This window comes from Podarcis erhardii (assembly GCF_964252035.2).
Source record: "Podarcis erhardii genome assembly, chromosome: 17".
In the NCBI taxonomy this organism is placed as follows: Eukaryota; Metazoa; Chordata; class Lepidosauria; order Squamata; family Lacertidae; genus Podarcis; species Podarcis erhardii.
In genome coordinates, this window is record NC_138515.1 from 33499728 (window position 1) to 33514757 (window position 15030).

The window sequence follows — 15030 nt, forward strand, 5'->3', positions numbered from 1 at the left end:
TGAATGTGCCCACGCCGGAACCTCCAAGACCAGCGCTTGTGATAGAGGTGTTGCTGGAACTGTCCAATGGACACCCACTAAAGATAAAAGCGCTATTGGATTCAGGCAGCTCCTGTAATTTCATGAGTAAGGAGTTTGCAGCTGAACACCAGATACAGACTATCCCATTAAGTAAGCCTTTGCAGGTTACCACGATTGATGGGAGGGAACTGTTGGGAGGAGAAGTGAGCCAGCAGACTGTTCCAATGGTAATGAGGGTGGCAAGACACACAGAACTGATAGCGTTTAACGTAGCCACTTTGGGAGGAGCTCCCATTATTTTGGGAATGAGCTGGCTAGCACTACACGATCCTCTAGTAGGCTGGCATCAGAGAGTGGTTTCCTTTGGATCAGCACATTGCCTAGAACACTGCAAAGAGGGAGAGGTTCAGGCAGGGGCCAGGGCCACTCTAGCAGGGGTGGAAGTGATGGGCAAGGGCAAGGTGCCACCACAATATGCTGACTTGATTGACGTCTTTAGCGAAAAGGAAGCAGATAGACTGCCCCCGCACAGACCCTTTGACTGTCAAATTAACTTACTCCCAGGAGCACAATTGCCAGTGGGCAAGCTGTATGCAATGTCAGACAGTGAAATGCAGGAGTTAAGGGAGTTCATTGACAAGAATCTCAAGCGGGGTTTCATCAGAGAGTCACGAGCGGTGGGGGGCAGCCCAGTGTTCTTTGTGGACAAAAAACACACGGGCAAACCGAGGCTTGTATGTGACTTCAGAAGCCTAAATGCAGTGTCAGAACCAGTGACTTTCCCTATGCCTAGAATTGATGACATTCTGACACAGGTGAGAAAAGGGAAAATTTTTACCAAGCTGGACCTTAGGGGGGCATATAACTTGATACGTGTGAGAAAGGGGGATGAGTGGAAGACCACTATGTTCACCCCCTTGGGGGCTTTTGAGTATTTAGTTATGCCTTTCGGATTACAAGCGGGCTCCGCCTGCTTTCAATCATTCATGAATCACGTCCTGGGGCCACTGCTCTACAAGAACTGCGTAGCGTTCTTAGATGACGTCCTGGTGTACTCAGCGAATGAGGAGCAGCATGTGCGAGATGTAAGAGAGGTACTGAGCAAGTTGCGAGAAAATCGGCTGTGGGTGAAACTGGAGAAGTGTCAGTTTCATACCAGGGAGGTGGAATTCCTGGGGTACCGGTTGTCTGACAAGGGGTTGGCCATGGATCCCAGCAAGGTTCAAGCGGTACTGGAATGGAAAACACCAAAGACCAAGAAGGACGTGCAAAGGTTCCTGGGCTTCGGAAACTTCTATAGGAAGTTCATCAAGAACTTTGCCCATTTGACAGCGCCTATCACGGATTGTCTTAGTAGCAAAAAGAAATTTGTTTGGACGGAAGAAGCGCAGCGGGCGTTCGAACGCTTAAAGCAGGCGTTTGCGTCGGAAGAGCAACTGTTGCATGTGGATCTACAACAACCAATGAGAGTGGAGACTGACGCGTCAGACCGAGCGGTGGGGGCCGTTCTTCTCCAGCCGGGAAAAGATACGTCTGAATGGAGACCGTGTGCATTCTTCTCGCGGAAGTTGAACAAATCCGAGAGGAACTACACAGTATACGACCGAGAACTGCTCGCCATTCATGAAGCCTTCCGGAAATGGCGGCACTTGCTGATTGGGGCGCAGCACAAGGTTCAAGTCCGAACTGACCACAAAAATCTGGAATATTGGAGAACAGCCCGAGTGCTGAACCAGAGACAAGTACGATGGGCCCAGGAGTTCTCCAAATTCCACTTTGAGATTCGTTACGTGCCCGGATCCGAGAACGTGAGGGCGGACGCTCTTTCCAGGAAACCTGAGTACTTAGAGGGGGAGGGAGCGCCCGAGGCAAGGCATGTAATCCCTGAAGACCGCTGGGTGTGTGGGGCGGCATTGGTGGGGCAGAGGGAACTGATGGAGGGTACTGAGAACGATGAATACGCCCAAGGGAAACTCAGAGAGCTCCGGAGGGCAGAGGAGAACACAGGGGGGTTTGAAGAAAAGAACGGGGCGTTGTATTACAAAGGGGCACTGTACATACCCGACGGGGAACTGAGGGGCAGAGTACTCAAGCAGTTGCACGACAGCCCCACCGCGGGACATTTTGGACAGCACAAAACCATGTGGTTGGTTACCAGGGAGTTTTGGTGGCCCAAGGTGAGGGAGGACGTACGGGAATATGTCAGGGGTTGCGTCAGGTGCCAGCGAGCAAAAGGAGAGAGGGTGGCGCCAGCGGGGCTATTACAACCCTTACCCACGCCCGAAAGGCCATGGGAGGCAGTATCCATAGATTTTATGACGGACCTGCCAAAATCCAAAGGCAAAACAGCTGTCATGGTGGTGGTAGATCTATTAACCAAGATGTGTCATTTTATAGCTTGTTCACATGCAGTCACAGCGGAGGAAACCGCCAAGTTGTTTGTAGAACATATTTTTAGGTTGCATGGCGCCCCCTTGAGGGTTTTGAGCGACAGAGGGAAACAATTTACTTCCAGGTTCTGGAGGAAACTGATGAGCTTATTACACGTAGAACTCAATTTCTCAACTGCTCGGCACCCAGAAACCAATGGGCAAGCGGAAAGGGCAAATGGGATTTTACAACAATACCTGAGGTGTTATGTAAAAGACAGAGAAAATGATTGGGTGGATAAGTTACCTCTAGCAGAATTTGCCTACAACAACGCGGAGAACGTGTCCACAGGGATGAGTCCCTTTCTGGCAAATTATGGGTGTCACCCCCGGGCATTCCCAGGAGAGGGAGGGGAGAGGTGGAGCGTGCCGGCGGCGGAATATTTTTTTGAAGAGATGGAAGCGATCCACCGTCAGCTTCAACTTAACTTAGAGAAAGCCAAGGAAGAATATAAGAAGCAAGCAGACAAAAATAGGAGGGAAGGTGAAACCATAAGGGTGGGGGACCGGGTGTGGTTATCCACCCAAGGACTACCGTTCAAAGGAGGGTGTAAGAAATTGAGACCCAAAAGATTGGGACCCTTTGAGGTCATACAGCAGGTCAACCCAGTAGCATTCAAACTCAGGCTGCCCAGTCACATGAAGTTACACCCAGTATTTCACAGGTCATTACTGTCGCCGTACCGAGAGGGACGTGAGTGGGGGGAGCATGAGAGAGAGGCCACCCAAACGCCCGTGATAGAAGAGAGAGAGCGCGACATGAACGTGGCAGGAATCATTGATTCCAGGTGGAAGGGGAATCAGGTGGAATATCTGGTAGAATGGGAGGGGGAAGTAGAGTCGGAAAACACTTGGGTACCAGCAGAGGTAGTCAATGACGAGGTTTTAATAGAAACATTTCATCAGCGTTTCCCAAGAAAACCGCAACCCGTGGCACGATTTAGAAGGGAACACTTTGGTACCACCGATGAGGAAGGAGAGTTTGAAGGGTTCCCTGAGTCAGGGGTGGGTGAGGAAGCCGACTCAGACGAAGAAGAGGAAGACGGGGAGAGAGACGGTACGCCGTGGCTAGAAGTGTTTGAATCCTCGGACGACGAGGAGAGTTCCTTCAGGGGCTTTCCGTCCTCACCGCCAGTGGGAGAGGAGGCGGGAGGGGGTGAAGGGGGCCCTGGGGGGGAGGTGGATGTCAGGGAACTGCCATCGGAGAAAGAGGTGGTGGATAAGTTCCATGAGAATAGGAGAGAATCTGCGGCAGAAGGAACCAGCAGGGGGAGTGCAGGAGTCACAGCGGAGGGGAGGCTCTGGGATACTTCCAGTGACGACAGCGAAGAGGTAACAAGACCCCCGTTGGGAACTCCCACCCTGCGCCGGAAACTGTCACGCAGAGAGTCACGAAAGCGCATGTCTGTCAAACAGCTTTTATGTTGGCGTAGGTTCCGTAGATGCCCACTGTCAGATTCTACCAGCGACTAACGGAGTCATGCTTTGGGGAGCTCCGTTAGTGCCTAGGTTGGGATGACCAGCCAAACCCCAGAGGGATCAAGCTTTACGCACAAGCAGCTCATTATCCCATCACACCTCTCCTCTGCTGTACAACATTAAAACGTGTCTGGCTGTACCTGATGATAGGCAGCTGAATACGGTGGGTTAGTTTTTCCAAGAGAGTAGCTGGCCACTTTTGTTGATACAGGCAACCCTCATTTTGCAGGGGGGTTACATTCCAGACCCCCATGAGCATCAGTGAGGACTGCATAAATTGTTCCTCCCGCCTGCGTTCTGCCCCACTCCTATTCTGCCCTTTTAATGACATTTTAGGGACCAATTTGTGGGACCAATTTCAATAATCTGCCCCCGTCCCTTAAAGGATCCAAATGGCTTCCAGAGAGTGGTAGGGGATGTCTTATCCCATGCTGATGGCCTCTCAGCTGATTTCCTGGAGGTGTGCTTGTAGGATTTGCTGTCAGCTGCCAAACTGACTTGCTACTCACTTTAGGTCCTTGTGCACCTTAATGCCAGGAGGGGCTGCATTTCCTCTTCTGCTTCAGGCAGCAAAATGCCTGGGGCCAGCCAGGGGCCCTCATCTTAGGTGAAGGGCATCTTCTCTAAGCTCCAATAACTCCCTCCTTCAAAACCCTTGAGAAGGATTTCTAGGTATCAGGAGGCAATTCTTAACCATTAGCTCTCATCCTAGGCTTTTAGCATAACCGGGAGCTGTGGCTTGAAGAAGTATTACGCTCATTCTGAAAAAGGAAACTGCTTCATTTTACCTCAGTTTTTCTCCATTGGAAGGACAACTGGGGAAAAGGGGTTTCTTCCCCCAGGTTTTCTGGTCCATCCCCCTGGCCTGGGCCTTTTTGTCTGAAATTGCTAAGCAGCAACAGTTAACAAACCTGGGCGTCAGACTAAGCAAGCACATGAGCCCATTATGGTTAGAGGAATTATATTTCAATTGCAGCAATTGTTTCTAAGTTTGCACCTTTACATATATGTTACCATATGCAAACTGGTGTTCTCTATTCAGTAATGCATAACTGACATTTAGAGAAAATCTCTCTAAGCTGCCTATCTAGGTGCAGAGACATTTACTTTGAATTTTACACACCATGATGGAGTGGGCAAGCTTCATCTACATGTTCTGCAGCCTCTGTTTTTATCCAGGGCAATCAAACATGCACACTTTCCAATATATGTTTTTGGAAAACACACCAGACAAGCCAGAAGTAAAACTACTTCTGTACCAGTTTGAATTCAGAACTGCATTTGTGCCTAACATTCTAAATACTAATGTAATTATATTCAGGGGGTGCAGGGCTGAAACCAACAGGTGTTTGAAACCAGAATGAGGGGGGAGGGGTGTTTGCTTCTGAGCCTTTCAGAACAAACTGTTCTGAAAGCTGTAAGGTTATTCTTGCCTCAGCTATCAAAGAGAAACATGGGCAACCTACCAAAAAATAATAAAGCAACAACCTAATCTTACCAGAATCTAGTTATCAGTGAAGCTGAGAATCCCTATGTGGGCTATACCATTTCAAAGTACAGGTTGGAGATTGTCCAGCAATGACCCTGAACACATGTGCCCCATATTTCCCAACAGACACAACATCCCTTCCCCATAGAAAACTGGATTTCAGAGAGAGTGGTTCTAGCCTAGTTGTCATCCTAGTTTTCTAGTAGCAAGGAGATTTGGGGAGTGGGGTTTTTTTGGTATGGAGAAACATTGTATGCGGGGAAGAAATAAGATCCCCATCATACTGAGAACTAAGACCAAAATACTGTTTTTTACAATCAGAAAATGTGATGTTTCTCTTGAAGTTGTGAAGGGAAAATTAACACAAATCAAACAGAAGTCAGATATATAATCTATAATACATAATACATTATATAATCTTATAGTATGTTATAATCTATAATGCACAATTGGATTTGCCTACACTAGGTACTAGAGTTGTATCCTTACTGAATACACAGCTGCACAACTGGCTCCCACTGACTGTATTCTTTGATTTGCAATCCATTTGGGCTGCCGGATTTTATGCATAGCTACAGCATATAGATTTGTGTAGGGTTTACTCCTTAGCCTTTTCTTCACCCAAATATATCCCACAAGGCAGTGGAGGTTTAGGATCAGAGCTTTCCTTCTGGGCTACCTTCCCAGGTTGATGAGCCCCATCTGCACCTCACTTCCAGCATGTGCAGAAACTGACTTCTTGACCACTGGATCCACTCTTGGTCTCACCTGTCCCATCCACAAGGGCCTGTCTTCGCATGCAGGGGAGGTCCCTAACTCACTGAGGGTTTGAGACCCATCAGCTACCCTCACCTGGTTTAGTCAGCCAGTTGAATCTGTTGCTGGGGCGTGGTCCCTGAGGAATTCTAACAGCTTCAAGAAGCCACAGGTGAGGGTTGAGTGCAGGATGGGGACCAAAGGTGGACAACCAAGGCCAGAAGGAGCATGATGTGTCCCCCACCAGAGGTACTACCCCACCAGGACCCCATACACCCCAGGATGTGATATAAACACAATAAAGTAAATGAATAATGACTTAGCAGGGACCAATATTAACTTAGGGCACTATTGATTGTTTTTATTCAGGCTGCTCTGGAATTAATGTCTCATAGGCCTGGATGGGAGAGACCGTTTTTTGTGAAATCTAGGGCACTGTGGACACCTTGCCAACAAAGGTCCGTATTATTAAAGCTATGGTTTTCCCAGTAGTGATGTATGGAAGTAAGAGCTGGACCATAAAGAAGGCTGATTGCCGAAGAATTGATGCTTTTGAATTCTGGTGCTGGAGGAGACTCTTGAGAGTCCCATGGACTGCAAGAAGATCAAACCTCTCCATTCTGAAGGAAATCAGCCCTGAGTGCTCACTGGGAGGACAGATCCTGAAGCTGAGGCTCCAAGACTTTGGCCACCTCATGAGAAGACTCCCTGGAAAAGACCCTGATATTGGGAAAGATGGAGGGCACAAGGAGAAGGGGACGACAGAGGACGAGATGGTTGGACAGTGTTCTCAAAGCTACGAACATGAGTTTGACCAAACTGTGGGAGGCAGTGGAAGACAGGAGTGCCTGGCGTGCTCTGGTCCAGGGGGTCAGGAAGAGTCGGACATGACTAAATGACTAAACAACAACAGTGCACTGTGGTGGTCGTGTTAGTATCATCTTAATCAGGGCTGGATTTAGGTTTGATGAGGCCCTAAGCTACTGAAGGTAATGGGGCCCTTTCTATGTCCAGCTGTCCTTTGTCAACAACAAATTGTCGCTGTTTTTTGTGTTGAATATATGCTATATGGCAATTTATGGACCTCATAGGTATCTAAAGCCATTTGCACACGTTGCTATGCAACCAGTCCATGCAGAATGCAGGCACCCTATATATAGAAAGGCGCAAACTGGTGGTATTTTAGGGAGCAGGCTAGCAGGCGGGGCCCATTACTTACATCATACAAGCCTACACAACACAAAACACTGTTGCTATATGCAGGATTTATTTTATTTGTCTATTATCTTATATTTTGGAAATGTACATCCAGGGTTTTTCTTCTTTAATTTTATTGGGGGGCCCCAAGAGAGTCTGACCAAACTGTGGGAGGCAGTGGAAGACAGGAGTGCCTGGTGTGCTCTGGTCCATGGGGTCACGAAGAGTTGGACACGACTAAATGACTCAACAACAACAACAGGAGAGTGGGGCCCTAAGCTACAGCTTGTTTAGCTTATACGTAAATCTGGCACTGATCTTAAAGCTTGTGCTAGGACCAGACAGGAAGCAGCTTGTGCAGTCTCCACCTAATGCTACCTGTGTAAGGAGTTAACAGCCTAGCTGGTAGAAAAAGAAGTCACTACCTTGAGAAGTCAATAGGCAAGCTGGTTCCACATCTTTATCCAACCTAAGATACTAAAGAACTAAAAGGATATTAAATAGTTGGCATTTGAACTGGGCAAGGGGTGCTGGGGGGAATTATAAATTAAGCTGCCATTGGAAAACCCCTTAATGGGGGGTGGGGGGAGGAGGAACAACAACAGTCATGTTTAAGTTGACAGACTTTATTTTTCACCTTAAGGAAACCAAAATAAGATACGCATCGGTAGCGCTCCGAAAAGCTGCTCATCTGGCAACTGACATTAGGTTTACAATTTAAAGAAATCCATATTTACCAGACGTGCGTGGAAAAGGTTTCTTCCAGTGTAAAGAAATGCTACTCTTTAAGATTATAGTCCATTTCAACTTTGAGTTCAGCGCTGAAGGGAGGCGGGAATCTAAATTTTGCTTTGTTGCTGTAGCCCCACTTAATACGATCCTTCTTTCTGTTCCTCCCCCTCCCCCAAGACACAGTCATGTGAAAGGAAGCAATCATGGAGTTTGTAGTCTTTACATTAAGAGTAAGTATGTGCCTTGCTCTACAGGCAGATCAATGTATAGGCAGAAGAGCACAGTCAAGAAGCATTCAGGCAGTCTGAAATTACTCAGCAAAAAATGTGTAGAATGGCCAAGAGCAATTGAAACTGACAAGTCCTTGGCACTCAAATCACAAGCCCTATACTTCCCCCCTTATCCGTTCTGTTCAACTACTACTTCACACAAGGCACTGCTGCCTTCGAACAGCCAGCGACATCTGCATTGCTACAGATAGTGTTTATCTCTGTGTTGCAGAAGTAGCAGTACTAAAGAGTAAGAAAACCCTCTGCCCTCTTGAGAAGGGGGCCAAGTACTATTCCACATTAACTCAATGCCATCCAAACACAGTGTGTTTCCCAGGTAAATATTTCCATCACGATCCCACGCCTAACCTTAGCTTAGTTTCCTTTTGGGGGAAATGTACAGAAAGCTCGCCCATTAAGTAGGTGGCCGGCCTTTCGACCAGAGGGACACTGTGGACAGACCAAGAGGTTGTTGTTTTTCTTTCACTGCCTTTCGAATTTGATAGACAAATTTCAAGACTTCTGCTGGGACCCACTATTTGCATTTCCCATACCTGTGACAGAACATGGATTCCTTTAACTGGAGTGCAAATTAACATTGCCAACCATAATACTTATCTTTTGCACTAGCAATGTGAAGGCCAGGATTGGGGGGAGGGACATGTGTTCCCCCAATTTTTCCATTTTTTTCTGGGTCTATACCATGTTCCCTTTTAACAGCACTTCTTTGCAGGATCCTTTCTTAAAGGCAGGCTCTTTAAACACCACATGTGAGAACACACCTAATTATATACTTTGAGGATTGCGGGGCGGGGGCGGGGCACACAACTGACCTTTGGCCAAAAATATCATTTTTAAATAAATGATTCTTTAAAAAATAATAATTAATGAACCCATTTTTCAAGGGGAATCCCCCTGAAAGAAAGAAAATCCATGTTATAGAAACCCTCTTCCAGCCCAGGCCATCTACAAGCTTGGAACAATTATTTCAAGTGAGGTTTTTTACCAATTTGTCTTCAACGATACTGCTGTACTCTAGAAATCCCTAACTATGCACACTTACAAGCCAATGGTACAGTACATAAACATAACAAAGTAAAGCCATCCCAGTTTCCTACTGATCAAACTTGTGACATCAGAGACTTAGGAACATCCTGAAGTTTCAGCTGAACTTTGGGGGCAGGAGCATTCCACATTTCCCTGGCAGGTCTGTCCAAGAATCAGTGGAAAATAATATATTAAACTGAAGTTTCATAACTACCATATATTTTCTAGTACTTTGCTTTTTTTAAAAAAAAGCTTGATTTGGGTTCTTAGAATTTTTGCATCATGTAATTTAGGACATCCTTCATTTCTTTAAACTAAAAGGGACAGTTTTGGCAGACGTCATTATCCTCTCCAAACTGAAATTCATTCTTCTTTAGTCCTGCTACAGCAGCAATGAGTCAACTGCTAATTTAAGACTTTCTGAGGGTAAAGAAAATGGCTTCAGTCCTGCATACAGTTCAGAAGCTGCTTCAGTCCTATTGACTTTGAAGAGCCTAATGAGATACAGGACTGCAGCTATGATCTTCCACAGTCATATCAGCCTAATCCTCATTATTTGCAAAGGTAACTTAATTCAAACTTCAGAAGACAACATGGCATGGAAGCAATCGAGCAGTTACTACTACTCTGGCTTTGTCCCAACAGCATCTTTCTATCTTCAGGTTTAAGAAGCTTTGGGGGAAAGCATTAGGGCAGTTCCCCCAGTGAGAGGAGAGGAGAGGCAAGGAAACTAGAAAAGATGAGGCCCACTCTATGGGTTGACCAAGGCTATTCAAGGAATGAGGAAAGAGAACCAGGAGCCGTTCAATTGGTGTGAGACCTAGTTGGTGAGGGGGGCTTTGAAAAATAGGAAGCTCAAAATCAGTTACAAGGCAGCCAGGTGGGATGAGACTGGCCGTATGTATCTGCAACGTAGTAGCTGCTGAAGTTTGCATCACTGGTATACGGAGCTGGCTGGTAGTAGCAGGTGACATTGGTGGCATTGGGGATGAGGTTTTGCTCTACCAGCACTCTGAGCGCCAGAAGGGAGATGAGGTTCAGTATCTGCCTTCGCTCGTGTCCCATGAGGCACACCGTACTCTCGTTGACTACTTCGCGCAAGGTCATTAGGTAGTCATATTTGCTTCTGTCCTCTTCGGCAAAGTGGTTCAGGAGGTATGTCTCCAGCTTGCGCTTCTGTTCTAGAATGTCTGGAAAGTCTATGAAGAACCTAGAACACATGTAACGCTCCAGGGTTTTTATCTCCTCTTTGTCCATGGGCTTGAAGTCCCTCACAAGCAGATTGCTGTACTTCAAGAGACCTCCTCCTCGAATCTCCTCAGGGTTCTTGGTGGCTATCAGCCTGTTCTTCAGGTGATCCAAGGCAGCCTCAAAGTCACCATACATGCTTTCTCCAATCACAGTTGGGTGGAAATGCTCGCACATTGGGTTCTCTGAGCAATCGTAGAATAAGAGCAGAGAGTCTAGTATTATTTGAAAAGAGTCCACGCTAAATTCAAACTGCCGCCTTATACGATCCACAAACTTGAGCTCTACATTCCTGCCATGCTTGTTGAAGAGAGAGATTAGACTCCATCGGTCAATATCGGTGCACACCTTCACCAGCTTCTCAATATAGGCTTCCTTAAGGGTCATGGGGCTAATTTTTACGGTGTTGACACCTTCAGGCAAGAATTTTAAGAGGGACTGCAAAACCACATCTCTAACCAACTGGAACTCGGTCTCACTTGGGAGACATACTTGAAAGATAAGGTCTAGATCCTTGCAACCCAGTCCATTGTCTTTGACCAAGACGTGACCTGCCACGGAACCATTCAGACGGACGTCGTGCACCTTAATGTTTGCTTCACTTAGCCTGCGGCGAACAGTTTGGACAATATCCTTCAGAGTTATTTTCAGAGTCGGAAAGTTCCCTCTTCCATGAATTGGCACCACCTCACACAGGACCTCATGAAGACGGCTGACCTGATCCCAGCTGAGCACACTGCGGGACAAGGAATCAGCATTTGGTTTGTTGTCTGCCATTGTAGATTGATCTTTTAAGTAACTAAAAAAAAAGAAAGGGGGGGGGGGAGGAAGAGAACATGTTAATCAGACCGTCCAGTTACACCAACAGGGTACAGCAAATATGAGAGACTGCAGTTGGTTTGGGAAGCCCTTCATGGAAAGAGCTAGGAGACTGGCAACTTATTCTGTGCACCACCAGACTTGCTGTGGTTCACAGGTTCAGTCCTAGTCGCCCAGGTTGGCTCCATTAATACCAATGGAAGGCTGGACTGTGTTGACCTTCCTTTGTAGTCAGTTTATCTGCAGTATATTCTAAGCTTTTATATTTTATCTTCCAAGCTTTCTAAATGTTCAAAGCAGCAAATGCAAGTACTGTTCATTTGTTGTGAGGAATACAAACACCTTCCTTTAAAATACTCTGAATATAGAATAGGGTTGTACCTTAGATTTATGGTCTCATTACCTTTTCTGTCTATCCCCCCCCCCAATTATCCCACACCACCACCACCCCTCCCTCCCTCCCCACACAAATATCTATATTCCGGGTTTAGTTACTATGGCTGAGTTCTTTGGAGTTTGAGCATTCTCTACCACACAACTACTGCACAAGGGCAGTTTCTAGAGAGCCCCAGTCAACGATCCAGAGCTCATTATTTTACTAAGATGCAGAAGTCCACATACCACAACATCTTGACAGGAAGAATACCTGACGACACAGAGAGGACCTCTCCTCTTTTCTCCCACACCCTATTTTATTATAATTTCTTCCATGTCCAACCACAGTATGGTGGTGGTGTTGTTTTGCTCCAAATGTTGCTTTTAAAACCTTTGAAATATTTTAAAGAGGGAAACTGGTGTTGGGTGCCCTCTCCAAAGGTCCTGCTACGTGGAAAAAATATATTTTAGTATCCTTGTTGCCAGTCAGACGATTAGGCTCTAGATTGGGCACAAGGACAAAATCAATATACATGCTAAACCCTCTCCCCCTTCACAGGTGCAGGCACATGAACACTGGACGTGCAATGCACATGGACTGCCATTTTACATGCTACTGCTAGTTTGAACCAACCAATCCAGCATGTCATAGAGACAAGGCTTCACCAATGTGTACTGTAATGGCAATGCCAGAGAGGTATGTTCAGGCAGTGATCCTTTGCGCAAGGTTAGAAGTACTTAGAAGCACAGGGAAATGCAGCTTTCCAATACTTGGTAGCTGAACACAGGGGAGGTAGAACAACTGTTATACCCAACTGTGGCTTGCAAGTCTTATTTAAAGGTAAAGGGACCCCTGAACATTAGGTCCAGTCGTGGCCAACTCTAGGGTTGCAGCACTCATCTCGCTTTATTGGCCGAGGGAGCCGGCGTACAGCTTCCAGGTCATGTGGCCAGCAGGACTAAGCTGCTTCTGGCGAACCAGAGCAGCGCACGGAAACGCCGTTTACCTTCCCACCAGAGTGGTATCTATTTATCTACTTGCAGCTTTCAAACTGCTAGGCTGGCAGGAGCAGGGACAGGGCAATGGGAGCTCACCCCATCGTGGGGATTTGAACCACCGACCTTCTGATCGGCAAGCCCTAGGCTCTGTGGTTTAACCCACATGGCTAATTTAGGCAGGGGGGAATAATAGCAAGGAAGAAACCCTAATGTCTATATGGGTGTTAGGTACACAAATGGGATGCCTTTCCCTGCCTCTTAACCACTCCCAGTCACACCTAGGAAATGGCAACAGTTCTCTATGTAGCCAGATCCTCAAAAGAGGGCTGGTTAGCGGCCAAAGCAAAAGGCTAGCGAGACCCAGAAACAAGATGCAGGGGAAACAGGAGGCAGCCTTTTTAGGAACAAAAGGGGGAAAGCCAAGAGCCTTATGGCCCTGAGATATCAACATATTAGTGTGCAAGCTTTGCCCACTCCGTCATAATTTCTGCTCACAACCAGGCAAGTTTCAGAACTCTTTTCAGGGCATTTTCGAAATTAGAAAAACGAACAGGAACGGAGTGGCAGGTGCCTTCCTTAACTGCCATGGTAAAAAAAACCAAAAAACCCCCCAACACCTACAAGCTTTCTATCACATGTGGCCTGTGCCCCCGTGGGAAAAGGAATCAAAGTTGGAAGGGGCACCCAGAGTCATCTTGTCCACCCCCACATGCAGGAATTTTAACAGACTGGCCCTCATCCAATTTGAAACCATACCAGACCCGGCTTAGTCTTGAATGTGTGCTAACAGTTTTATTGCATTAGTTTAGTTACATATTTCAACCAGACCTAGTGATAGGACACCCAGTAACAACATGGAAACTTTTTCTGGTGTTTTCAAGGCAGTTTTGCAATGTCTTTGTGATTAAGTTTGTGCCTCCAGCAACATGTGGAGCGTCCCAGGTTCCCCACTCTGAACTAAAGACAAGTACCCATCATGAACTTTTCTTGGTCTCTTCTCCACATCCCTTTTCTATTTAACTTGGTGTGAAGAAAAGATATATGCAAGGGGGCTGTGAAACTCAAGAACTTGCTTGCGGTTTTTAGCTGACCTTAAGACACTGTCACTACTGGGGCTTCCTCCCTCTTAAAAAACAGGGGGGGGGGGACTCCTAACATTATTGCGTGCGTTTACTCAGAAGCATGCCACAGCAATTTCGGTGGCACTTACTCCCAAGTAGATTGCATTTAGGAAAACAAGCCGCATCTTGAAGAATGTGTGTCACAGCAGAGCAAAGGTATTGGAATAAGAACAGACCGCATACGAGTGCAGGGACGGTCGTGCGGATGGGAAGACCCGCAATTTCCCGTGCTTCCTCTATTAAAAACTCCATGCAAGCAGGAATGCGGAGCGAACCAAAGAGCAAAAACCCACGCAACCCCTTCTTTCCCCGATGCGCTAGCTTTCTGCTTGCAGGGAGCGCGCATTAACAGGGCGCAGCAGCTGGGGCTGGGGGCGGCTGGCACCCAGTAGTAGCGCCGGCGTCCCTTCAGCCATCCAAGCTTCCTGCCACTTGCTTGGCATATAGAGGCTCAAAGGGGGGGTCGCACCCCCCCAAAAAACCACACCCTCTGTTCCCTATGCCAAATGGGCAAAGCTCAGCTTTCAAGTTCGTAGGGGGAGCTTTCCTCCGGAGAAGGAGAAGAAGGAGAAGGCGAAAGCGGAGCTTCCCTTCGCCTCTGCGCTCCACTCACCAAAGCGCCGCAGGCTCCTCTCCAAAACGCGCAGCAACAGCAGCGGCGGCGGCCAGAGTTTTCTTGCGGGGGGCGCCCTGCGTGTCTAGCTTTATAGAGACCCGCCTTCCATCGGGACTCCGCCCCGCCAGCCGGAGGCGAGGGGAGAAGCTCCCTCCTCGGGTTCAATTGACTGGGCGTTCCTCTTTCGCTCCGCTGCCAAGCTGGTTTGAAGCCGGAGTAGAGGCTGAGTGAGATCGGAGGAAGCCCAAGCCACCTGCAGGTCTAGTTGGGTTTGGATTTGTTTTAAAGGAAGGCGCACCTCTGAAATGCAAAACAAAAAATTCCTTCCAGTAGCACCTTAAAGACCAACTAAGTTAGTTCTAGGTATGAGCTTTCGTGTGCATGCACACTTCTTCAGATACACAGATGCTCTGAAATGCAGTTATTTACATAA

The 15030-nt window shown here is 47.2% G+C and overlaps 1 protein-coding gene across 1 annotated transcript; it reads right to left on the reverse strand.

Moving 5' to 3' along the window:
- Window positions 1–9076: 9076 nt before the first annotated feature.
- Window positions 9077–14750, reverse strand: TENT5C (terminal nucleotidyltransferase 5C). The gene is made up of 2 exons (XM_081845418.1): window positions 14595–14750; window positions 9077–11466 (listed from the first exon to the last, which is right to left on the reverse strand). Exon 2 carries the CDS (start codon window positions 11442–11444, stop codon window positions 10281–10283), a length of 1164 nt encoding a protein of 387 aa, XP_081701544.1. The 5' UTR covers window positions 11445–11466; window positions 14595–14750; the 3' UTR covers window positions 9077–10280.
- Window positions 14751–15030: the final 280 nt, after the last annotated feature.

Bases quoted from the DNA above. Each gene is read 5' to 3' on its own strand.
- TENT5C (XM_081845418.1), bottom strand. From the start codon at position 11,444: ATGGCAGACAACAAACCAAATGCTGATTCCTTGTCCCGCAGTGTGCTC.